General features: G+C 36.8%; 1 protein-coding gene across 1 annotated transcript in view; it reads right to left on the bottom strand.

The window, feature by feature from the left end:
• The window catches only part of DTL (denticleless E3 ubiquitin protein ligase homolog), a 39,661-nt gene that overhangs the window by 827 nt on the left and 13,360 nt on the right, over positions 1-25,474 (bottom strand). The window contains exons 6-14 of the mRNA XM_057727739.1: positions 24,523-24,588; positions 23,181-23,293; positions 21,860-21,933; positions 19,931-20,034; positions 19,510-19,614; positions 16,662-16,774; positions 11,157-11,246; positions 8,656-8,791; positions 1,618-2,450 (exon numbers count right to left, since the gene is read on the bottom strand). Coding sequence (XP_057583722.1) covers positions 1,618-2,450; positions 8,656-8,791; positions 11,157-11,246; positions 16,662-16,774; positions 19,510-19,614; positions 19,931-20,034; positions 21,860-21,933; positions 23,181-23,293; positions 24,523-24,588 — 1,634 coding nt within the window. The remainder of the gene's footprint in view (positions 1-1,617; positions 2,451-8,655; positions 8,792-11,156; positions 11,247-16,661; positions 16,775-19,509; positions 19,615-19,930; positions 20,035-21,859; positions 21,934-23,180; positions 23,294-24,522; positions 24,589-25,474) is intronic.

Below are 25,474 nucleotides of genomic sequence, written 5' to 3'. Positions count from 1 at the left end.
GGGGATATGAACTCTTATTAAGCTAGAGCTGGTCTAAGGTTATTCAGCTTCTGCCCTTCAAAAGGGCAGATGTTACTGATTATGATTCCTAAATTGGGTTTCCGTCATTCTTCCACCTTGTCCCTAACACAGAGAAAGAGCTATTATGAACTACAGGAGAAACTTCCTTAATCCACCTCCATCCTTAACTTGCAAACTGTGTAGCAGAAGCTTTCTATTCCCTTTGGTGCCCATAGCTCACTCAATGCTCACAGCTACTTCTGCCTCCGCCATTATGAGTCACTTGCTTTTCAAGGTTCACAAAGCTATTTCTGCCAGCAATATCTGTTTTTGAAATTATCTAAGTTAAATAAAAAGATAAGTAAAATTAAGCTGAATGTTTTAAAAAAGGCAGATACAGGTGAGTTGCCAAAAATACCGGTGTGAGCAAGGTGATCATAAAAGATTGGGGAAAAATCATAAAAATCTAGAAGGATTCTGCACTTAAGCTGCTTTGTAAGTTATCTTAATTTTGCTTTATTTTAAATAATCATAAGTTATAATTACATATTGAAAATATATTTATGGATGTTGGCAACTTGTCCATAAATTACAGCTCTGTCTATAAAAAGGGGAGAGAATCTATAAAAAGAAGTTGTAGGAACTGGGGGAAATATTTTAAATGCAGGGGGTGGGGGAAGGAATAATTTCAAACTGTTGCAGAAATCAGTCCATCGAGAAACCAAGCACCATACCCAGAGGGTTGGAGAACTCAGGTTTATTAAGCTGGTGGCCCCAGGCGAGCTAACGCTCCAAAGTTCTGGGCTCCAAGCTCAGGGTGAGCTTTACTTTTATAGTGGTCAGTGCACATGTTTACAGTTAGCATGGGTAGATTGGTTACTTGGTTTACAGAGTACGGAAGTTTACAGAAACTTATAAGAGCAGGTGCAGAACATTCCATTTTTAGCAAAACATCTTATGGTTACATTGGATTGCTAGGTCATTTTTTTTTGTTTGTTTTCTTGGAGCAGTAAGCATATTTTACAAAAGCAGAACAAGCATGGAGTTATTTTTAGCTGAGTGCAAGTTTCTAATTTTCCTCTTCAATACAAAGGAAAGGGAAGATATTTTTGAATTGATATCCTGGAGGATGAAGAAGGCTTTGATGAATTAGGCAATGGGGCTGAGGGGTACGGACCTTGACAGATGGGATCTTTTTTTTTTTTTTTTTTTTTTTTGGGCACACACCGGCTTAGTTGCTCCGCGGCATGTGGGATCTTCCTGGAGCTGGGATCGAACCCATGACCTCTGCATTGGCAGGCGGATTCTTAACCACTGTGCCACCTAGGAAGCCCGACAGATGGGATCTTAATGGGAGTAAATGGGGTTGCCAGATAAAATACAGGACACACCCAGTTACATTTGAATTTCAAACAACAAATAACTTTTTAGTATGAAAAATTTTTAGTATAAATATGTCCCATGAATATTTGCCCTGCATTTTTATGTGCTAAATCTGACAATCCTCAGAATAAATAGATTTACTTTTAAAAAAAAAAAGCATTCTGACTTCTGAGAAGGGATCTGTGCCTGCTCTGGCCAAGTAAGGAAATGCATCTTCTACTACTGCCAACTTACCGGGCCTGGAGAAGTCTTTCCGCTTTGTCTCCTGGTGTTGGGGGTCTGGGATGATGGACTTCGTGGAGATGAATTCTCAGCTTTCCGTTTGGCTGCCATGGCCAATAACCAGTTTTTATTCTCTGGGGAGCTATTCTCTTTGCCTACCACTTCAGAGCCTTCTCCACAAGATCCCAAAGGCAGAGGTAGTGTTCCACAGCCTTCTGAAGCATAAGGACTGGCAGGAGAAGGAGGCTCTGAGACACTCATACTAGCTCCTTCAATCTTGCTTGGTTTGGTAGGACCTAGAGAGTCCTTACCAAGGTCTTCCTGGTTACCAGCAAGGCAGCACAGATCCAAATGAAGCTTTTCAACTGGGTCGTCCAGTTCAGTCACACAGTTGCAACTCTTTACACACTTTTGTTTCACATTCTCCAGACAACTTGAGTCTAGCCTCCTCTTCACTCTATTTCTAGACTCAGAGCAAGCCACTGCTTGAGACGACTTCAGGCTCACAGGTATGAGGGCTTTTCTTGGAGAAGTAATCTTGGTCTCAGAAGCAGGTGGAGTGATGGGTGGTGATAAGGAAGGTGTTCGGGTCATCCAGTTTCTAATGGACATCTTGAAAGATGAGGGTGGCTTGGGAGAGACAGAGGACACAGAGCCTCTTCTGCTGATGGGAGATCGGGTCTTGGCAGGAGGGGTTTTAAGAGAGAAGGTGGGAGTATTTGAAGGAAGAGGGAGGTCTCCAGCACAGCTTGGAGCACAAGCTGCTGATGATGGAGAGGAAATGGATGGACTGCTCTTTACTCTGGGAGCTTTGGCAGGAGTACTCTGGCTATTTGTCACTGTTACTGAAAAAGAAAAGAGGGTCACAAAAATCAGAAGTGAAACCATAGAATATCACTGAGTTCTCATCAAGGAAAACTGTAGCTAACTTGATCATCCAGGGGTTGATTTCCCAGTGAGTAGATCACGTAAGTCATTTGATTCTTACCAGACCCTTTTAGCATTTTCCTTCCCTTTTCCTAACTGTCAGCCCCCCAAACACCCTGCTGTAAAACATATACTTGTAAAAATCTAGAAAACACAGAAAAATTGAAGAAAAGTTTAAAGGCATCCAAGTGAACCATTTTTAGTGTTTTTTTTTTTTCTTTCTATACTGTGCATATGATATAATACATCTCAAGTTTTTTCTATACAAAAATGGGACCAGGACGTACCAAATACTTAGTAACCTGCTTCCTAACATATCATGAACATTTCACACATTAATACAGATTTATATCATTTTTAACAGCTACAAAGTATTCTGAGGTAACAGTAAGACATTAGGGTTGTTAATGATACTTTGTTTTCATAAGTGAAGTTGCCATTAGCATTCCTGTGTATACTCCTGAGCAATGCTAGGGCAGAGAGGCACCGCACACTGAGCAGCCACTGAGAAGTGTACAGGTCTACACACTGGCACAATCACTTACTACATGATCTGAGTACAACCTTTCATCTCCTCTGCCTCAGTTTCCATATCTATTAAATGGAGACAGTTTTTAATCTCCATAAAAAGTAATTCCACAAATTACTTGTTAAGGTTATCAGGCCTCATGTGGCTTTCTACCTTAATTTACAATTCATGATTTTCCACAAGCCAAAGAACATTTCAGAAACTTAATGTACACTCTCTGTAAAGCAAGTCAAAGAGTGGATAGAATTCTTCTCTATGTGTCCTGTCCCTTATTTACAGGCAATGACAACTACTTCAGGCAAATTCTTATAAATTTCATGCTTCTTCCGCCTTAGGCCCCAACACAGACAACATTATATATCCTCATTCTCCTCAGTTTCCAGATTTCTGAAATAGTGTTCCTGTCTTCAAATAACAAGGAAAGGGCATTTATTTCTGTCACCCAGTCTTTGAATTAAAACTCTGATGTTTAATTCAGTTTAATTATTTAATTGCATTTATATGCAAATAAATTTAGGATGGGCTGACATTTCTCTTTTAGCTACAATAAAGATTTACAAGTCCTAATTTCAGTCAGTTACCATGTACATTTTACATTTTGCTTTTCCCTATTCAAGCAGCCTTGCCTTGAGATAAAGAAGTTCTACAAACCGACTTTTGTCTAAACTTGTCTCATCAACTGTGTGTTAAACGGCCAATGTGATTACTGCTCCTTCAATAAGGATCATTACTAGAAAGCCCCATTTCATTATAACGTGCTACAGAAGGGGAGTCAGTGACTAGGACCTATCCATAGAGAGTCTGATGATGGTTCTCACACTCATGTTTTAGAGCCTAATTACAGTTATTACTTCAGAAGAAAAGAAACTACTACATTTGCTTCACTCCTCAGCACAGGTCCACAGTCACTGCACAGCCCCTACAGTCATCAGTTCCATTAAATTCAGCTGAAGAGTATATTTAGGGCAGAAAGTCCTAAAATACTATGGGTCTTGCAACATGCAGATTCTAAGGCAGGATTCATGGAGAAGGAAAAGTTGGGCCAGGGACAAAGCAAATAAATGTTTCTGATACTTCAGTGGCAGATATTTGAAGTGTTTGCTAAAGGTCAACAGGAAATCTGATGTGTGAAAGGTTGGGGCATTTCCTCTTCGTTCAGCATGTTATCGTCAAATTTTCTTTTCTTTTCTTCCCTTCTCCTCCTATCCTCCCTTCCTTCCTTCTTTCCCCCACTCCCGCCTTAGGAATTCGATTATAAAAGTAAACAATCACAGAGGGGCAAAAGGTGAAAAGTAAAAGGTCCTCTTTTCAATCATCTCATTTTACTTTTATGCTCCAGTATATTCCACAATTTTCTATGTGCCCATTAGCACTCACAAAAGTATACCATACCTTAAAATAAAAAGATTATATACACACACACACTCTGCATTTGCTCTTTTCTCTGAACAGTGTATCTTTTTCTCTTTATATTTCTTCATATAAGTACACTTAGATGCACTGCATTCTTTTAAACAGCTGTATATGAGTCACTACAGTGGCCTATAGATTTAAACATGGCATACCATTTAGTACTTCATCTAGTAAGTGCATCATCAACTCCTATGGCCCCTAAGTACTGCATGAGATCTGATGACATGGTAGCACAGATTGGGTTACTGCTCTAAAAGCTTCATGAAAGTTTGTTCCTTTGAGGAATTATAGAGTTTACTAATCATCAGCCAATTTGCAGCTTCTTTCTTTACAAGGGTTTGCCATCTGGCCTCATCCTACCTTCTCAGTCTTACCAGGGACTTTGCTACCTTAGGATCCTGTTACAGGAGACTACTCACTGCTTCCTGAACAAGCTGTGCACTGTCACATCTCTTTGTTCATGTGGTTTTCTTACAAAGTCTGCCCCTTCTTTTCCAGGCAAAAACTCTCATGTTTCCAGACTCTGATGACAAAGTTAACTCCTTTGTGAAGATTTCACAAACTTCTTTCCTCCTCTCCCACAGGAAGCAGGTTCTCAAAGCCTTTCATTTACACAGCTGGGAGAAATGTTTACGATTTACTGTAGCTTTTGTATCTGCCTCCTGCATTAGACTGCCAGCATCCAGAGGGCAAGTGATGATGATTTACTCATTTTTAGGTCTACTGCCCCTGTAGTTTCTAGCAAGGAATTATTAAACAATGTTTGTTAAATTTCATTACTGCTGAGGGGGATGAGGGTGAAGTTCCAGGCATCAAAAAACAGATTCTGTAAGTACTCTGCTGACTTACAAAACTACAGCAAGCACTTGAGATAGAACAGGTAAGGTTTTCTTCTCTTTAAGATAATCATCGTTGTCACTCAGTAATGCCTAGACCAGAGGTTCTCAATCTAGCTGCATACCAGTCTTATTTGGAGCTTTATAATAATACAGGTACTTGGCCCCTACTCCAGGCCTACTGAACAATCTCTGCAGACACACAAACTTTTAAAAAGCTCCACAAGTGGTTCTGATGCACAGACAGGGTAGAGAACCATTCGCCCTGACAGTGTTATGAGATCTCTAGCTGAAACAGTGAAAGAATAGTAAGCAATAGAGCAGGTGCTGGCTGAGACAAATAGGACAAAGGGAAAAGGGGCTGTACCTTGGGATTTAAAGCCTCCCAGTTAGTAAGTTAAAAGGGCCAGAAGAGAAGGCAGGCAGTCTAGGACAGCAATGAAGGGTTGGGGTGGCAATTAGAAGTTTGAGAAAGCAGAGGAACGTCATTTTCAAAATGGCAATGTGATTAGCAGCAGCCAATCTGTTGCTGGAAGTTGGCTTAAAGGGCTGAATGGCCAGTGCACCACCAGCGTCTGGCCCTTTTGTCAGGTTGTTGCTCTGTAGTGCTCTTCAGAGTAACTCTAGTATCACCCAGAAGCAGAGAAATCTAGGTCTAACTCCTGATCCAGTCTTAGTCTGACCTTTGCTTTGCTGTGCTGGGTTCTAAAGGAGGCAGTACTGCACGATGCTTCCAAGCATGAGCTTTAGAATCAGACGGCAAGGGTCTGAACTCTGGTTCTACTATAACTTCACAGCTGTGTGATCTTAGGCAAGTCCTAGTTCCTTGAACTTCAGTTTTGGTTTTTTTGGGAATTAAATGAGATAATCCAAGTAGGTCCTTAGAATAACTGTGCTAATACTCAATAATGGTTAAATGTCATTAATATGGTACAGATTTGGTCAACACATATAACTTTTTTGTGACTTGGCTTCCAAAACTAAGAATAATTAATGACACTAAAAACACCTAGTTAGGGGCTTCCTAGGTGGCGCAGTGGTTAAGCATCCGCCTGCCAATGCAGGGGACACAGGTTTGATCCCTGCTCCAGGAAGATCCCACATGCCGCAGAGCAATTAAGCCTGTGTGCCACAACTATTGAGCCTGAGCTTTAGGGCCCGTGAGCCACAACTATTGAGCCCATGTGCTGCAACTACTGAAGCCCACACGCCTAGAGCCCGTGCTCTGCAACAAGAGAAGCCACAGCAATGAAGAGCCCACACACCACAACGAAGAGTAGCCCCCACTCACCACTAAAAAGAAAGCCCGTGCACAGCAAAAAAGACCCAACACAGCCAATAAAATAAATAAATAAATAAATAAATAAATAAATAAATAAATAAATAAATAAAAATGTATTAAAAAAACCTAGTTAAGAGAAACATTTTTCCATCAAAAATATTAAAATGGTTGTAGTCATTAACACAGAAATCCCACCTCTGGGAATCTATTTTAATGGGAGAAGGGGACCCTAAATTCAGAAAAAAAACTTTTTTTCTGCAAAACATTAGAAACAAAATGTCCAACTACAAGAGAATAGCTAGGTAAACTACAGAACATTTACACAGAGGATTTTAAATGTTTTGCTAAAAAGGTAACATGGAAAGTGCTTAGAATATCATGTTCAGTGAAAAAAGTCCTCAAGAAATCCAAATGTATATGTAGTATAACTATGACTGTTACTAAGAAAATCTCCATGGATAGGGGGTAAAAGCTCAAAAAACAACTCAAAATGTAAACTAAAATTGTGTATGAGTAGTGGTGATGCTGATGGCTTTTTCCTCATATAATTCTTTTATGTGAAATAATTAGGGAGCAAAAAATACATATAAAGACAAGGCAGCAGAAAGGCATCCCATGTTCATGGATCAGAAGAAAACACAGTGAAGATGGCAAAACTCCCCAAATTGATCTACAGAGTCAGTGCAATCCCTATCAAAATTCCAGTTGGTTATTTTTGCAGAAATTGACAAGCTGGTCCTAAATCTATACAGAAATATAAGACCCAGGATAGTCCAAACAATCTTAAAAAAAAAGAAAATTGGAAGACTTAGACTTTTCAATTTCAAAACCTACTACAAAGGTACAGTAATCAAGACAATGTGGTACCAGCCTCTCTCCTTTACCTACTTTATACAATACTCTCCCAGTTTTTCTCTTACTTCTCAGGTTGTACCTGCTCCTTCACCTCTCCAACTTCTAAATATTAGGATGTTCCAAGGCTCAGACCCCAGACCTATTCTCTTTTCCATCTATAGCTACCTTTTGCCTATATAATGATGAATCCCAAATTTACAACTCCAGCCCTGAAATGTCTCTCTGACACCCCCATTAAGATGTCTAATAATCATGTCAAACAACACATCCAGCTGTTGCCTCCCCCAAACCTGCTCGTTCCTCCTGCAGTGATTCCTATATAGGTTAATGGCAACTCCATCCTTCTAGCTTCTCAAGCAAAAACTTCTAAAGTTATCCTTGATAACTCTCCCTCACATCCCACATCTGATCCCACAGCACATTCTGTTGGCTCCATCAAGTAACCATATCTAGAATTTGAAGGGTTTTTAATTATATCACCTGCTAACACTCTGGTCCAAGTTGCCATCATTGCTTCCTGGGTTATTTCAATGAGTTTTTAAATTAGCTTCCAGCTTTTACCCTGATCCCCTTATAATTTGTTTTCAACACAGAAGTTAGAATGATCAAGTTAAGAAAAGTCAGATCACATACTGCTCTATTCAAAACCTTCCAATAGCTTTTGGTTTGTCAGAATTAAAGCCAAAATCATACAAGCACCTTATTTTCCACTACTATTTCCCTTCCTCTCTTTTGCGTGCTTTACCCACAGGGACTACAGCTACATTAGCCTCTTTGAGGAATACAAAATATGCCAGGCCTGCTCCTGCTTCAGGGCCTTTGTATTTGCTGTTTTGTCTGCCTGGAACATTGTCTAAAATATCCATATGGCTTACTACTTTACCACTTCACTTTCTTTACTCAAATATCATCTTTTCATTGAGGTCTCCCTGGGTACCTAATTTAAAATTTTAACAGCACGCTTTGCTCTTCTCCCATTCCTGCTTTTCTTTTCCCCTAACCACATATTGCTATCTGACAAATTTTACTTCTTTAACTTGTTTACTGACTCTCACACTAATATGTAATCTTCATTTACATCTTTAGGATTTTAGATTCTTTTGCTTCTTGCAGAATCCCCAGCAACTTAGCACAGTGACCAGTGCCTGTACTACAGAACTAAATCAATTGAACCATAAAAAACTTAGAAAAATGCATGGGATCCTTACCTAGGTTGGCTCTCGCCTCTCGCTTCTTCTGAGAGGCCCAGCCCACTATGGAGAGTTTATCTCCTCCTGATTTCTCCTCTAAGTCTCTATTCAAGCGCCAGACTTTCAGTGTATTGTCATCAGAGCAGGTAGCAATCTACAGAGAACCAGGAAGGCAGTTAATAAGTTTCAATCAAAGATTCACAACAAAGTAAAAAGTAGATGTGTCTTAAGGGTTCATGACTGGAGAATTATTCTGATATAATAGGATATAGAAAATGCTATCTGAAAGGTCAGATGCTTCCATTCCTTCCTTTCAGAAATTATTCCAGATTTTCAAAGAAGTGGATCCTTTAGTTTCTTCTTATATATTCTGCTGGTATGACTTTTGTGACCAGTCATTTCTTAGCTAATCTAAAGCTCTATTAATAAGACCAGGTTCACTTCATTTTATTCTCAAGAAGTTAGGTAAGTCATTATCTTTGTCATCGTCTGTATAACTACAAAGCACAGAATTAAGATGTTGCTTTTACTCTTTCTCTTAAATGATCAATCAGTGTATGTCACTGACATTCAATTTGTATGACTTCTGAATTCTTCAAGTTCTGGCTTATTGCTAAAGTAATGGGATCATTCCCAAGATCTGACTTAGCCCATGACTCTAGTATGCTGTGACAATTAGAATGAAACTATTCCCTAAGATTCTTTTTCAGATAGGTAAAGGAGCAATCTGGGAAAACAACAAGTTCACTAGGCTGAAAGAAGTTAAAAATAACCTTTGCCCCTTTAAAAATATCTGACCATTTCTGATCTTGGTCCCAAGCCTTTTATGGCAGAGAAAGTCCAGCTTGAAGAGCTTGTGGCAAATGGCCACTGGTACCAGAGCTGCTCCCCAGCATTTGTTTATATAATTTCTCTATTTCAGTAACTAAAGAGAGAGAGAAAAAAAAGAACACACGTTCTAAGTCTTGGCCCCCAAGAGGCTGGCAGCTTTTTCCTTTCCTTACTGGGAGGCCAAAAGAAGACACACATATTTAACCACTCAACAAGAAATGCCTGGAATCCCCAGTTATTCTATAGTCTATTAACAAGTTATTATTTACAGAGCAACTGCTAAGTCTGAGTGTCTGAAAATTTACATTCTTTACCTTATTTAATTTTCACAATATAAAAAGCCTTATACTCAAATAACTCATCTACAAAATGGGAATAAAGTTATTTGCCTAAGGTCACCACAATTAAGTGGTAGAGCTAGAATTTAAATCCAATTTTTTCCAATTTCAAAGTCTAAATCATTTTTTTTTTCAAAGCGGTATTTTACCTTCCTAGTTCTAGGCTAGGAACAAAATTATTTTAAAGAAACTTTTAAAAAGGAGGTCGTTAAATTAGTATGAGTAAACAGCCCTGCCACTTCCTTTGAGTCTTTTCTGTGCATAGAGATAAGGACAATATAGGATGGAAAAAGATGACACAATTAACTGAAAAATTTTAAAAATTCATCTCAGTAAGTTCTATGAAGATATAAAATTCTACATTAAAAGCAGATATTTCACTGGAAATCACATGGAATCTTAGAGGGAAAATGTCACTGGGATGTAACTATTAGTAATTAAAGCAAAGATTTCAAAAAAAGTCTATCATGAAGCTCATCGTATAGAAATAAAGGAAATCCACAGTAGTACTGGAAAGCTAACAGGGGCGCCATAAGTTGATCAGACTATGAGAAGATTCTGGAAGGTAAAAATACAGATGGGAACAACAGGCAACAAACCTTCAAAACGTAATAGATGAAAAGGAGCTCTCCACAGAAGGGACATTTCCTGTAGACCCAAAATAACCCAAAGACCAAAGGTAGGGGGCTGGGAGAGTGCGTGGAACTGAGGCTACTATTATATGAAACCCCTACATATACATGGAGTTTGTTTATGTTTCTGAGATTTCTATCCTTCAGGTTTTTTGTTTTTAAGTATCACTATTAAAAAAAAAACTTTTAGGTAAGCATATTTTCTTCTTTCCAGCGTGTCTAAAATACTTTGGAGCAACTTCTTCTATAGTTTAGTCACAGATAACCTAATACTTTAAAACTTCACAGCAAGCACTTTTCAGGCATGTAAGAACCCCAACTGGCCTGTGAAGAACGGTCAAGATGTTACCTTTAATACACCACATCAGTAACATGTAAAAACTTAGAAACGCTAATTTTCACTTTAGACTTTCTTTTTAACTTCGATTTTAAGATGAAATTTTATTAATGTTAAAAACTTAAATTCTATGTTTAGGAAAGGAATGACTCTAGGGAATCAAGAAATCCACTTATTCTTTAGTGCATAATACAGTTTCCCTATCGGTAGAAAAAAACAGAATATGTGTGATTAATGATGATACAGATCCTGGATGGCCTCTAGAGCTTTTAAATGCCTATTTAAACATAAAAGTCGGTATTAACTCTCAAGCTAATCTTGGGAAAATCTACAAATCTGTGATCTAATTTTTAAACCAACTACAGAGATTTGCTTACAAACCTTTGTGAAGTCTGATGGACACCAGCATACAGATGTGACCTCTTGAGAATGACCCAGGAGCACGGTTGGAGGATGCCAGGGTGTGGAGACCTATCACACCATCAAAGAGAAACAAACAAGTCAGCAGAGCAGTGTTAGGTCTCCCAGATGGAGACTTCAAATCTCTCCATATCTGTACCATAGAGAGCTTTAGGGTTGTTAACAAAGGCCCCTAGACAAGTCTAGTAATAGCTCAGAAAAAGAATCCCAATGGGCAATGAAAGTATTTCTGTCATTAATCTGAGAAAACAATGAAAATAGCCAATAAGTAAACAATATGAGCTTAGATACCAGGACAGGTCTTATTTCAAATCAGGATTACTTAGCCATACATATCTTTACTAAAATTCAAGACTGAAAGGGTGAGGTTCAGCTGCTAGTAGCACTCTTCAAGTGGAGCCTAGACATTTTTAGATCTTCTTTAGTCAGCTACTTCCAGGAACGCTGCACTTACTAAATCCTTAAGGTACCTGAGACATGCTAGCACATCTCTTGGGACAAGAGGACCTTCCTTCTTCCAAAAGAAGACTCACTGACTTTGACGAAAGCGCAAAGTTATACTCCTTCATTTTGAAGGGGTATAAGCTATATTTTACATGGCACTTTAATATCCTTTTCGGAAAAAAAATTCCTCTAAAATCTTATTACAGTTCATTTGCTTAAAGCAATCTTGAATTTTCAAGTTAAGTACTACCATCTTTTAATGTACAAAGAAAGGTCACGTTGTGCAGTACCTCACGTGTGACTAAGAATCTTATTTTCCCCCTCATTGGATGCCATTAGTGATATGCGTTTGACAACTGACTCACTCAAGAGCTGTCAATCCCTGTCAGAAGTCGCAGGCATTAATCAGCACAACATGGAGTACAATCTCACACAGCTATTATTAGCACATGTGTTTGAAAAAGAGAAATTATTCTCTTTTCATTTACCAGAGGCTCTGAATTGTGGCTCATTTGTATGAAGAAAGTGGAGGCACTCTTGGAAGAATATTTGCAAGAATGACTAAGTAAGCTTAATGGATTCCTCAGACTGTAGTTAAGAGAGTCGACACACTGATTCATAAGGTTATCCAACTCAATTATTACTATTCCTCTCTTGCGTTAAATGGCACATATGTAATGATTCAAAAAGCCAAAGAAGACAAAGAGCAGAACCTAATTGGCCTTGCTGGGTTAATTAAAGTTTAACAGCGAAGGAGGCTTTCTCTTGAGATCTAAAAGGATCTCACTTGCTGCCTACTCCTACAACGCCACAGAGAACAAGAGCTCATTCTCTCACAAGGTAGCATATTTTAGAAAAGACTTTCAAGATAGTCTCTAACTATCTCAGCAGTCACAGAAATTCTGTGGCCCCAGCCCATAAAGTTTCTCTTTATCCAAGGCCCAAGGACTGGCAGCAGCAAATTAAAAGGAAGAGGAAATCCTCATGTCCTCCTGACCCTCCCTGGTAACAATACATTCTACTCCATTGGTTTCCTTGCTTGTTGCTTCTAGCTCTTCATTTCATGATGCTGCCCCTTCCTCAGTTTCCTAGGCATTACAATACCTGGGAGAACCTGAGTGTCTACACCAAAGATTAAAATAAGTGTCAAGAAAACACAAATATCCACCAATAGAGCGTATGTACATTTCTGCATTTTTCTGGATTTAAGAGAAAAAACAAAGGAAAAACATTTCACAATTTAATAATAAGGCAGGAATAGTAACAGTAACAATAAAAGTCAGCATTTATTGAATGATTACCACAAGCCAGGCACTTAACATAGCATTAAAAGTGAGGGGAAGGTTCCTAAAAAGTTAAACATAGAATTAATTACCATATGACCCAGCAATTCTACTCTTAGGTATACACTCCTAGGAGAACTGAAGACATGCTCAAACAAAACTCTGTATATGAATGTTCATAGTAGCTTTGTTCATAAAGCCAAAAAGTGGAATAATTTAAATGTCCACCAATTGATGAATAAATAAATAAAACAAGAACTATTCATACGATGGAATCTTCAGCCATAAAGAGGAAGGAAATACTGATATATGCAACAACATGGACAAACCCTGAAAACACTAAGTGAAAGCAAAGCCAGATATAAAAGATCATATTTTGTATAATTCCATTTATAGGAAATGTTCAAAACAGGCAAATTCATAGAGACAGAACATAGGTTAGTGGATGCCAGAAGCTGGGGAAAGAGGGGAGTGGAGAGTGACTCTTAAAGAGTATGGGGTTTCTTTTTGGAGGGATGAAAATGTTTGGGAATGAGATAGTGGGGAGGGTTGCACAATACTGTGATTATACAAAAAAAAAAAATCACTGAATTGTAACTTTAAAATGACTATAATGGTGAATTTCACATTATACAAATTCTACCTCAATTCAAAAAAAAAAGTGGAGGGAAGGGCATATCGTGGGCTGGAATGAGAAATAATGTCCAACAAGTTTTTATGAATGTTAGTAACAAGTCTTGCCACAGTTGAGGACTATCCTATCATGGTAAAGTATACTTGGTGACTAGTTCAAAGAAAATTAATTTCTTCTAATGAAACTCAGGTGACTTTTAAATCCTTCATTTTTATTCAAGTAAGTTTTTATTTATTGTCACTTCATTATTATAAAAATATTATCATAACTACATGATTTCATTTTTAAAAAACCTCCCTCTACTTTTAAATAGGAGGAGGAGACTATTAATTTCAAGAGACATTTACATCTATGCATTCTGGGAATGGTCAAGTAACTGGCGCTAACCTACAGGCCTCATAAAACATTTTGTATACTTGAACATGCAAAAAAGCACTTTTCCTCAAAAAACCTCCTTACTCTGCCCAGTTAGAAACCAGACCTAATCTTCATTTCTGCCATGAGATCATTTACACTTCCTAAAGTGTCAGGCTCAGTGTTTCGCCAGTCAGCGGTAGAATGACAGTGCCAAATCAGTTTATTTATAAGCACTTCAAGACTATTCAGTGGCTCTATCAGAAATGAACCAGGGAAGAGGGGGTAGGTAGGGGTAAGCATAGGACAAGGGGTAGGAAATTAAAAAAGAAAAAAACATAATATTAAATCTTTTTATCTTTAAGCCTTGGGACTCAATGTCAGAAAGTCTAACTATATTACACCTCCTCTTTGCTGGGCAGTGGTGAGGATTAAAAGGCCATTCTCTTCTGTCTTGAGATCTAAAACTCCCTTCTTTCACCCTATTTTCTTATGTCCATGGGCTTTTTTGGCACAGGAAAACCCTAACACCTAAGAGAATCCTAATCTTAATAGCCTGAATACTCAGCTCGTGTGGAATTGTTTTTAAACTGCACCCCTCTCCCTTTTTCTTATCATGGAAAAGAGAAACTGAGCCACCTCACTAAGCAAATTCAGTTTTAGGAGCAGTTAAGTTTGCCAGGATCTCAAATATCAGAACCTGCACACTGAGTTATGTGTGGACAGGCAGGAGAACATCAAGTCTGAACCACATCATTCAGCACCGACATGTGACCCAGCGTAGAATTCAGAAAGGGTCACGCATGTGTGCGATAGCTACTGATTGGATGTCTGAAAATGGGTTACTAATGAACAACCAAGTATCTTTACTGCACGTCTTTAAAGAGAGGAAGCATCCCTCAACCTTGATTTCCTGAAACAAAACAAAACAAAAAAAGCAAGCCTTTGTACTAGAGCTAGGGAGGAACTTTAAAAATTGGCAAGGGGGAAAAGAAAAGGAAAAAAGAAAAAAAACCAGAAAACAAACAAACAAAAGAACTGGCAATCAAAGCATACACACACATACAATTACATATATATATATATATATATATATATATATATATATATAAAATTAAGAAACGGATTTTAAATGATTTTAAAAAACAATCAGTGCCTAGGGTTTTTTTTTTTCCCATAATCCTTTATTATACTTTTTGGTATGTCTGAAATTTTGTTTTTAAGAAAAAACTTAAAAATATACAGACCTTGGTAGGAATAAAATCCTCTAGCTAAGCTGGGAACCAAAATAGAGAAAGGAATGTAGGTAAGACAGTGAGGGAAGGAGAAAGGTAAAACATATAATAAATATGCAGCCTAAGACCAGATTAGGAGACAGAAACATTAGTGTTAGTCACATAAAGTCTAAAGCTCAAGTCAGAAGAATTTTATAGACAAGAAGCTATGTAAAAATTCATCATAAAATGGGGGTCTCGTGTATATTTTATAAGCACATTTTCATTTAAAAAAATGTGCTTATAAAAAAAAAAGAGACAAGGGCAACACAAAAGCATCTTGGATAGAACAATATCTCCACCTTGTGACCAACTAGGTTATTGTTACTAAAGATTTTGAAAAGATAGTGTTGCATTTTTGCAACTCTAGGTATATAGAAAAACCATATTTTAGTACCTCCCTCAGGACCAGATGAAATTAAGCTGAAGAATTATCCTTCATACCTCATAGACTCTACCTGTCCTGCATTAAAGATATGACTTCCTAGAGGTTGGCAGGACTAAGAATGATACAATTTTCTCCTGTGAAGGGATTTGATAATATGGAACCTATGGGTCTATGAAGTTCTAGACATTATGATTCTAAAATCCAAAATGTATGAACTCTGATCATTCAACTCACCAATGTCAAGGACATTTATGAAATTATAGGGTAATCCAAAAGATAATAATTTCTAGCCTTAGGAAAATAATGCTTTAATGCTCTTCTTATTTCTCTGAACTCAAGATATTTCTATAATTATACCACAAGAGCCATTTTCCAGTGGTCTGCAAGTGCTACTTGTATTTCAGTTTTCTCCACTTGACTTCAAATGGACAGTTTTCAATTTCTTAGCCTATGGTAGTCACTTTAGAACCACTGTTTATTTAAAATGTAAAAAAAAAAAATTATAAATTTGTGTAACAGAATTAGGAAATCTGTAAAATAAATAAATGAGTAAATAATGCTATTACAGATATATAAAACTGACAAACCAGCCACATCTATTTTAATAGCCTAAAAATTGGCCACTTAGAGGAGAGTACAGGATACAATTATTTTATGAATACTTTTGAGTGTTTTGTGCAAGGCTCTACGAGTGATTTGGGTGTAGGATTCTAGGGTCCAAATACTGTATTTTGAATGAGAGTTTGAAAACACAGGGCAGAAAGGCAGTACAGCATGTTTTTCCAGGAAGCAGGACAAAGTATTAAGATTCCTTCCAGTCATCTGAATTCTCAACTTCCTGATAATCTGTAAAACTGTTGGAGGAGATGGACTGTCAATTTCTGAGAAGCTGGTCACGAAAGTGTGATATACTCTGTCATTATCAGTGAAGTTTTGGCTATAGTAAGAGGCAAGAAGCAATTTTTACTAAACATCTGATATAGAAAAGCTAAAGTATATGTTTACATTAAACCTACCTCATCTTGGACAGAAGAAATACCTGCAAGGATACTTTAGCCTCACCTTTGTGGGCAAAGTTTGGTAACTTACCTTCCATATGTAGGCTGCTTCATCACTTGAGCCACTGACTAAAAACTGGTCATCTGGACTAATACTGGATTTAACATAAAAGGTAGAGTTCTGATGTCCATTGAAGATAGCCACTGCCAGAGGAAAAAAAATCAAATTACTTGGTTCTCATTATTTCCAATTTTCAAATAAATGCAGACAGTACACATGTTATAACAAGTTTTATTAGTGTATTGACTACTGAAGCAGATGGTCAAGCTAGCCACCAAATAAAAAAGAACTGGACATTGGCAGAAAAAGAAAGGAAATCCTACAAAGAGCCTTTATATTAGACCCAATCTCACAATCTAAGCCCAAATACTTGGTATGGAGCTGGCTATAGAGAAGAAAGTGATGAAAAATATTCTTAAAGGACAAGAACGGAGCCAGTGTCCAATCCTTTAGTAAAATGCCTTTACTTGACCCTCCCTCCTTACCCCAGGCTAGACTTTTTCCATTGCATTGAACATTGGTCTTTCTTCCTCTTAGACTTCAAATCTCTTAAGGATAAGTTACACAAATATCTTTTTCTTCACTAGACCTTATAATGCTTTGAATAGAGGAGATGTTCAAACATTTTGTTGCATGAACAGGTAAAAATCAGTGAAAGGAGAGTTAAGATTTCTGGACTGCTTATCTGAGATGTGGTAACCTTTAATCTAGCACTTTAAATAGGCTGAAGAGTAGAAGTGGCCAGTGGGGTAAACTATATATTCATATGTTAAGATACTCCAACTAGGTTAGGTTTAGACTTCTCACCATCTGATCTAGCATAATGTGCTTGACATGTTCTTCTATCCTAAGGAGACCGAAACCTGAGGGCCCTGGCATCAGAACACTACTAGGAAATAAAAGAAAAAAAATCTCAGTCATTAGAAAATTTAAGGATACATTTAGGCAGGAAAAAATATTTCACTCCAATCTTCTAACGAAGGGGAAAAAAGAATTATTAAGGGACTTAACAGCTTTCCATAAGTACTCACTCCCTTCCTTTTGCTAGAATAAAACTGGAAAAAAGCCCGTTGTATTTATAGTTCTCCAAGAAAAAGCCTGCAATGTCAAATACCCCACCCACATCAAATATTATTACTGTGAAAGTTAAGCAGGATCTGAATCAATTCATATACGTATATTATAGAGCTACTATGACAGGTAAATTCCCATACAATAAACAGGCTCCTTTATTCTGAATACAACTCTGAAACTATAATTATTCATCTTTCTCAACTCTTAGCTATGAATGGAAAACTATAGACCAAATTTCCCACTAAACTCATAAGTATTTATTGCCCTCTGCTGGTCTAAGAAAACCAACATAAAGTGCACAGTAAATGTTTCAAACCATATGAAAAATCCTTCTAAAACCTATATTGGCTTTAATTAGTTTAATTTAATCTTTCACAGTTTGGGCTCTTAAAATCCTTCATTAAAATGCTTCAGAGTTATCCTTACAAACATCACTTAGTATAATAAAATGCTGTGAATTAAAAGTATAGGAGATCGGGTGCTGAGTCCAGGACTCTTTCTAAAAGTTTTGAAAATGACAAGCAATTACCAGATGTCTGTCTGTCTCTCTCGCTCACACACACCACACACACGTCTTATCTTCAAATTTCTAAGGAACATACCTATCTCTCTACCTACATATACATGAGAGCCAATCAAATTATTTCAGGAGCACAGGAAAAAAGTTACTAAATTATTAGTAAAGTAGCCTTGGGCATATTTGTTTGATGGCAGAAGGACAACTAAATTCAAGGCCCCTTTTAGTGCCACACTATAACAAAATGATATAGAAAGAGCTCTTGGACATCTGATAATATAATTAGGCTTTTATCTTTTGGAGAAAAATTTTGAAGAGTCTATTTTATATGACTAAATAAATTAGAAGTTGTCCAAGTTCTAATTCCATTCAAGACAGCAAGCAAAGTTATAAAACCTCTTCCCTTTTCCAAATACTCTTACTCTTGTTTAAACATCAGACCTAACCCAGGGCATTGAAAATGTCAATTGTGATACTGCCACAGGTATCAAAGTCCTAATAATGGCTTGGGGTCAGTCTTTGGAAACTTCTGTAAAAGCCCAGCTAAATTCTGTACTATTCTGAGATTTCTTTTTTATCAACACATCTTACTTTAGTGGGAACTGGGTAGCTCTAGGGATTGGTTATAGAGTTCAAAGTCTTTTTCTGACAGAGCTATACCTGAGAAATAAGTAGGTTACAAATATGTAGCTTGCTTAAATAATTGATAATGTTCTTAAAATGATGTAACTCAAATAACCCTCTTAGAGTATACATGAGAAACTGATTTTTTTAAAACGTCATTTATCAGCTTTAAAATCAGATTTCATTTATAATTTTCTTGAAGAAAAATAAAAAGGTGAGGTTAGGGAAAACATTCAGAGATAAAATAGCCTCTGTCCAACATTAAGGAGACAGGCTGAAGTAAGTAGGAACTACTTTGAGGGCTTAAAAAACTAAGCCCCTAATTTTAGTGAACAACGCCTAAATAGGACAAAAGCTAAGCAGAACAGCCTCTCTTTCCCACAAAAATTGAGATAATTTAAAATATACCCAAAGGGGCATAATTTCAGGAAAGACTCACTATTAAAATTAAGTCACCATATAGAACAGGATTCTGTTCACTTGTGAAATCATCACAAGGTAAGTACACCTATGAAAACATCACTGGAACTTATCAAAGACTGCAAAGTCCTTATATATCTTCATAAATTTGGCACAGAAAAAAAAAAACAACACTAATTTATCATTAACAAAAAAATCCACATTAGTTTCCAGGAAAGAGAATCTGAACGACCACAATCCTACCTGGAGAAGTCTTTAATCCAGTCATATTGAACATGTAGATGTTGTCATCTGTGCAGTTAGCAAATAAAGTAGAGCCAGTAGAATCCAAAATCAGACTCGAATATCCTGGAAGAAGGTAACTTTAGTTAGCATGTACTGATGACAGAGAGTAGAACTAAGGTGAAAATGATCTTTTTAGATCATTTCACAAGAAGAATCATCAGAATTCTTCTTCTCCAAAATATATACAAACCAAAATTATTTTTCTGAGTTTTTAATCTTTTGAACTTCAAAAAGATACTTCCATATATTAGTTTCTCAAGTCAATTGAGAATAATAGTTGCTGAAAACTAGCTTGATGTTTATTTTAAAAATTTTAACAAAAACTTACATATCTAAAAAAATCCTATAAAAAAGTCCTATAGAATACACAAAGGCTTACCTAGTTTTCGAGTGCTGCTACCTGGGTACAGGAAAGACTTGGATGCTACAGGTTCTTGTCGATAAGCAGTATAATTCTTACGTAAATCCCATATTTTGATTACCCTAAAAATCAAGGTAAAGAAACAGTTATTTTGTAGTCCTTCTCCAACACCAATCAGTTTAAACTACGTTTGAATGTGAAATGACTTTTAACCTAATTCCTCTCGCACTTCAACCAGGTAAAGTGAAGATATCTCATTGGGAAACAGATTGAACTATCTCATACTCTTGTCTCCAATGTCAGGCTAACGATTCTGGCAGAACGGAAACAGATGTGATCTGACCCACTGATGGGTTGCCCCCAGTTTACTTCAAGGGAGAGGAAAAGGAAGATGAAGGTTGAGTGCTGATAGTCATTGTTTCATTGTTTTCAGAAAAAAAACACTTCCTGAGCCTTTAATGTTCTGCATGTAACCTTTGACATCATTAAGTATTAAGCTCTGTCCCTACGGTTATACCTCTATACATTAACTCCTTAAGTAATCTAGTCTAAACAAACTTTCCTGTGAAATAAAGTATTTTTTTATTTCACTCACTGAGATAATTTTCTTAATTTTCTACATCTACTTTGTAGGCAACTTGAAAACACAAGCTTGGTTATAAAAGGACAGTATCCTTGGAAACAAGGCTTTCACAGCCATTTACAAATATAACTAATAACCTTTAGATAATTCTTCATTTGTGCCTGAGAATTTGGTCCACAGAGGAGTTTTAGTGTCCAGAGGACACAATAGGAATCCTAGTTTATTAAGCCACCATATTTTTAAATTAAAACCTTTGAAGGGAGAGATGTCTTGGGAGATATAGTGGGCAAAAAAGGGGGCAAAGAAAAGTACTTTAAAAAAGAAAGAGCCCCTATACTCAATGAACTTAAATTCCAACAAAGCAAACAATCAAGAAGTATCACAAACTCATTTGGAAGCCAAAAATTCAGACCAATCATGGATGGAAAGTATGTGAAAGTCCTCAGGCCTTACTATCAACCTAATTAGATTACTCCCAGAAATGCCAATTACATGACCAGAATCAGATTCCTCCTTTTAGGATATTACTAGCCCAGAGAAGCTAAAATCCAAGATACAGGCATGCTTCATTTTACTGTGCTTCGCTTTACTGTGCTTTGCAGCTACCGTTTTTTTTTTTTCTTATAAACTGAAGGTTTGTGGCAAGTCTATAGGTGCCATTTTTCCAATATCATCTTCTCACTTCATGTCTCTGCGTCACATTTTGGTAATTCTCCTAATGCTTACAACTTTTTCATCGTTATTATATTTGTTATAGTGATCTGTGATCCGTGATCTTTGATATTACTATTGTAATTGTTTTGGCATGTTTCAGCAATAAAGTATTTTTAAATTAAGGTCTGCACATTGATTTTTTTTAGATGTAATGCTATTGCACACTTAATAGGCTACAGTATAATATAAATATAACTTTTACAAATACTGGGAAACCAAAAAAATTCATGTGACTCACTTTATTGTGATATTCACTTTATTGTGGTGGTCTGGAACCAAACCTGCAATATCTCTGACATATACCTGAAACAAAAATTTTGCTCCTCAAAATAAGAATTGTTGATTAAATTATACTGCACAGACAAGCAAGTTACCCATCCAGCTTCTCTATAATAGCAGCAGCAGCCAACACTGTTCCTATGTGCTAGAAATGTGCTGTGTGTGACACATTATCTCATTTAATTATGTGAGCAAGAATCCTAACTAGATATTTTCCAGTGTGATCTGTAGTTCCTCTTCTCAGCTGGGTACTCACTATGTTGAAAGTTAAAAGCATACACATTAAATTATAATGGGACTAGGTGACTTATCCATCACAGTTCAAGAAAGACAGCTCATCAAAAGAACCAAGAAATGAAGATTCTTCTTACCCATCCACAGCTCCTGCTGAGACTAATGTATTCTCATCTTGAAAGAGGACCACAGTAACACTCTGCTGGAAATCCTAAAAGCACAAGGAAGAAAAAGAAAAGAAAGAAATCCTATTTTGGATATAAGAATCTTCACTATCAAGAGACCAAGGTGCTAAAATGATGTCTTTTCCCCCAAATTTATTTAGACTAAATCTTCCCTCTCCAATAATCCTAGTCAGATATATATGCAGACCAAGAAGTAACTTTACCAAGAAAATGACCTAAACATCAAGTTACATTACTTAGTATGAACACTTCAACTTCTATTCAAGAACAAAACTGGTGATTAACATAAGATTTTAGTACTAAGTCTACTGGCTTTACTTGAAATCATCCCTACTATGTATCCTTAGGAAACTCATTTAACCTGTGCCTGTTTCATCTATAAGATGCTGCCATCTACCCAGATTATCATATAGGAGTGTCTAAAGAATTATGGATGAAGGATGATTACATGATCTGAAAAATCTAAAGGAGCTAGTGGCATTTTACCTAATTGCTGTTAAGTTTTCTTGGCTCAGAATCTGATGAAATGTCTGAAATGTTACTCATTTTACCTTCACCTGGCCTCCAAAGACCACATTACTCCTGTCAGTATCCATTCATGTCTGTGTAATTTTGAGTCCTAATGTTCCAGCAACCACACAATTCCAAAATATTAACTAAGACCCTACAGGCCAGAAATACTAGAAAAACAGACAAATTAAAGTAAGAACCCTGGTGATTTTTGTTTTAAAAGAAAAAAGATGTATTATGGGCATTGTTTGAGCTTTGACTATAAGATGCTAAACAAATACTATTATTTTACCCAAATGTTTCTCAAAATATTTAATAATCTTTTGCCAAATATTAAAAAAAAAACATAAAAAACCCATATCTTTTCCGCAGTTTGTATTATGAAAACAACAACAGGGATTCCTTTCCTCTACAGAATACAGTATCATGGTACTTAATATAGTTCTTCAAACTACCCATCTCCCTTTCCTAATGAATCACATTATACTATAGATGATGTGTATGCACAGAGCTCTCTAGGGATGAGTCTTAGGAAACTAATTTTTAACAAAATCCCCAAGTGACTGTTGCACACGAGAGTTTGAGAACCAGTACTGTAGGTGCTGAACTAGTATTAAACAATAAACCACTGACATTAGGAGGAAATGAAGATTCTCATTCATTGACTGACTCTCTAGCTCTCATTTTTCCCAAAGAATTCCCTAAAATGAGATTCTGTCTACTCTCAAGATCTGCACACATGTATACAGCTATAAAACCTTACCACAGAAGGAGCGAGCCCTTTTGAATTCTGTTTCTTCTTAGGTTTTGAAGGTGTTTGCTTGTCTAAGGTATTGTGAGCGCCACTGATTTGATTCACTTGCCTATAAAATCCATCTGAAAAATATTCCAAGGTAATTGGTTTAGGTTTCAGACCTTTATTCCCATACTGAATGGTAATATTTATATATAAGATCTCAAAATTAATTATATTCTTCATTATATTAGTGAAATTAGAAGCCAGCAGGACTACTGTACTATATCTCTTGTGGTGAGATTATAAAGTATAAGAAGGAAATAAGCACATGGATATTTATAGCAGCTTATTCATAACTGCCAAAACTTGGAAGCAATCAAGACATCCTTCAGCAAGGGACTGTATGAATAAAACCATGGTATATGTAGACAATGCTATATTATTCTGTGCTAAAAACAAACAAAAAACAAAAAAAATGAGATACCAAGCCATAAACAGACCTTAAATACACATTATTAAGTGAAAGAAGGCAATCTGAGAAGGCTACATACTGTATGATTCCAATTACGTGACATTCTGGGAAAGGTAAAACCATGGAGATAGTAAAAGATCAGTGATTGCCAGGGAATGGGGGAGAGCAGGATGAATAGGTGGAGCACATAAGATTTTTAGGGCAGAGAAACTATACTGTATGATACTATATTGGTAGGTATTTGCCACTATATGTTTGTCAAAGCCAAGAGAATGTATAACACCAAGAGGGAACCACAATGTAAAGTACAGATAGACACTGGGTGATAATGATGCATCAGTGTAGGTTCACCAATCGTAACAAATGTCCAACTCTGGTCCAGGATGTTGATAGTGGGAGAGGCTATGTGGAGATAGGAGGTGTATCCGTACAGAGAGAAGTCTCTGTACATTCTGCTCAATTTTGCTGTGCATCTAAGACTGCTCTAAAAAATAATCTATTAAAAATAATCTAAAAAAAAAAGAAGTAAGCAAGGAGATGATCATTGCTTTCTGCTTAACGGCATCATGGGGCAATGTGAGTATAATTATATTTAATTTAATCCAATTGTTTAAAGCCCCCCAATTTTTTAAATTAAAGTAAAAGATCATTTACTAATAATTTTAATATCATCAATAATTTAGGTAAATGGCATTATAGCTCAGAAGACAATATGAGGTAAATATGGAGGGTGATGCTTGAAACAATCACCAAGAACCTCAAGAACCGAACAGAGCAGAATTGGGGATTATGAACATGTGCCCCCTGGTGGTAATCAGGTGAAACAGTCAATTGTTTCATTCAAAATTATTATGGGGCAATTCCACATATATCAAAATTAAAATGGAACTACATTACCTTTTTTGTTGCACCGGGTGTCCCAGACCATAATGTTGCCATCTCTTCCACCTGTACAGAAGACAGCTGTAGACACATAAACAGTTTATCAAGAAGTTAACAAAACCAGTCAATCATATATTTCAATTTAAATTTCCTAGAGTACCTATTATACGCTAGGTACTGTAACTGACACTGGAGATTAAAAATGATAAAATATATAGCTCAACACAAGTAAGAAAACAAAGCTGTGAAGGGGAAGGATTATAAAGAACTCAAAATGCTTATGCTAAAAAAAACTTGTTAGAATAATCCCTCTCTGTAAATTTTCTTTAAAGCCACATGAAATACTATACTATATAGTAAAGGTGTAGTAAGAATAATGATAAATATGCAATAACCAAAATATACTGAGTACTTATTAATTCTAGACACTATCCTAAGTGCTTTTTTATAAATGACCTCAATCTTTGTTATCAACCCTATTAGGTGGGAATTATTATCCCCATTTTACAGATGAGCAAACTAAAGCATAGGGAGGATACTTAACTTGCAAAGGTTATTATTTTTGGCAGTATGTATCAAGAGCCCATACTCCAAACTTCCAAGCTGTCTTGTCTCAGTATAAAAATATGAACCAGATCCATATAGGTTGTGAAAGGGGTGCCGCTGGGGATGGAAAGGGAACATCGGCAGTGAGACTGGAGGAGGGAACATAAGGGAGCTCCAATTTGTCATGCTTTATTCTTGTTTGTTTGTTTTTTTGTTTTGTTTTTGGCACACGGGCTTAGTTGCTCCGCAGCATGTGGGATCTTCCTGGAGCTGGGATCGAACCCATGACCTCTGCATTGGCAGGCAGATTCTTAACCACTGCGCCACCTAGGAAGCCCTGTCATGCTTTATTCTTTAAAATTAAACCAGGGCTTCCTAGGTGGCGCAGTGGTTGAGAATCTGTCTGCCAATGCAGGGGACA

Source organism: Hippopotamus amphibius, chromosome 3 (assembly GCF_030028045.1).
Source record: "Hippopotamus amphibius kiboko isolate mHipAmp2 chromosome 3, mHipAmp2.hap2, whole genome shotgun sequence".
NCBI classification, from domain to species: Eukaryota; Metazoa; Chordata; class Mammalia; order Artiodactyla; family Hippopotamidae; genus Hippopotamus; species Hippopotamus amphibius.
Note: the sequence above shows the minus strand (reverse complement) of the source record. Positions and strands in the feature narration are given on the sequence as shown.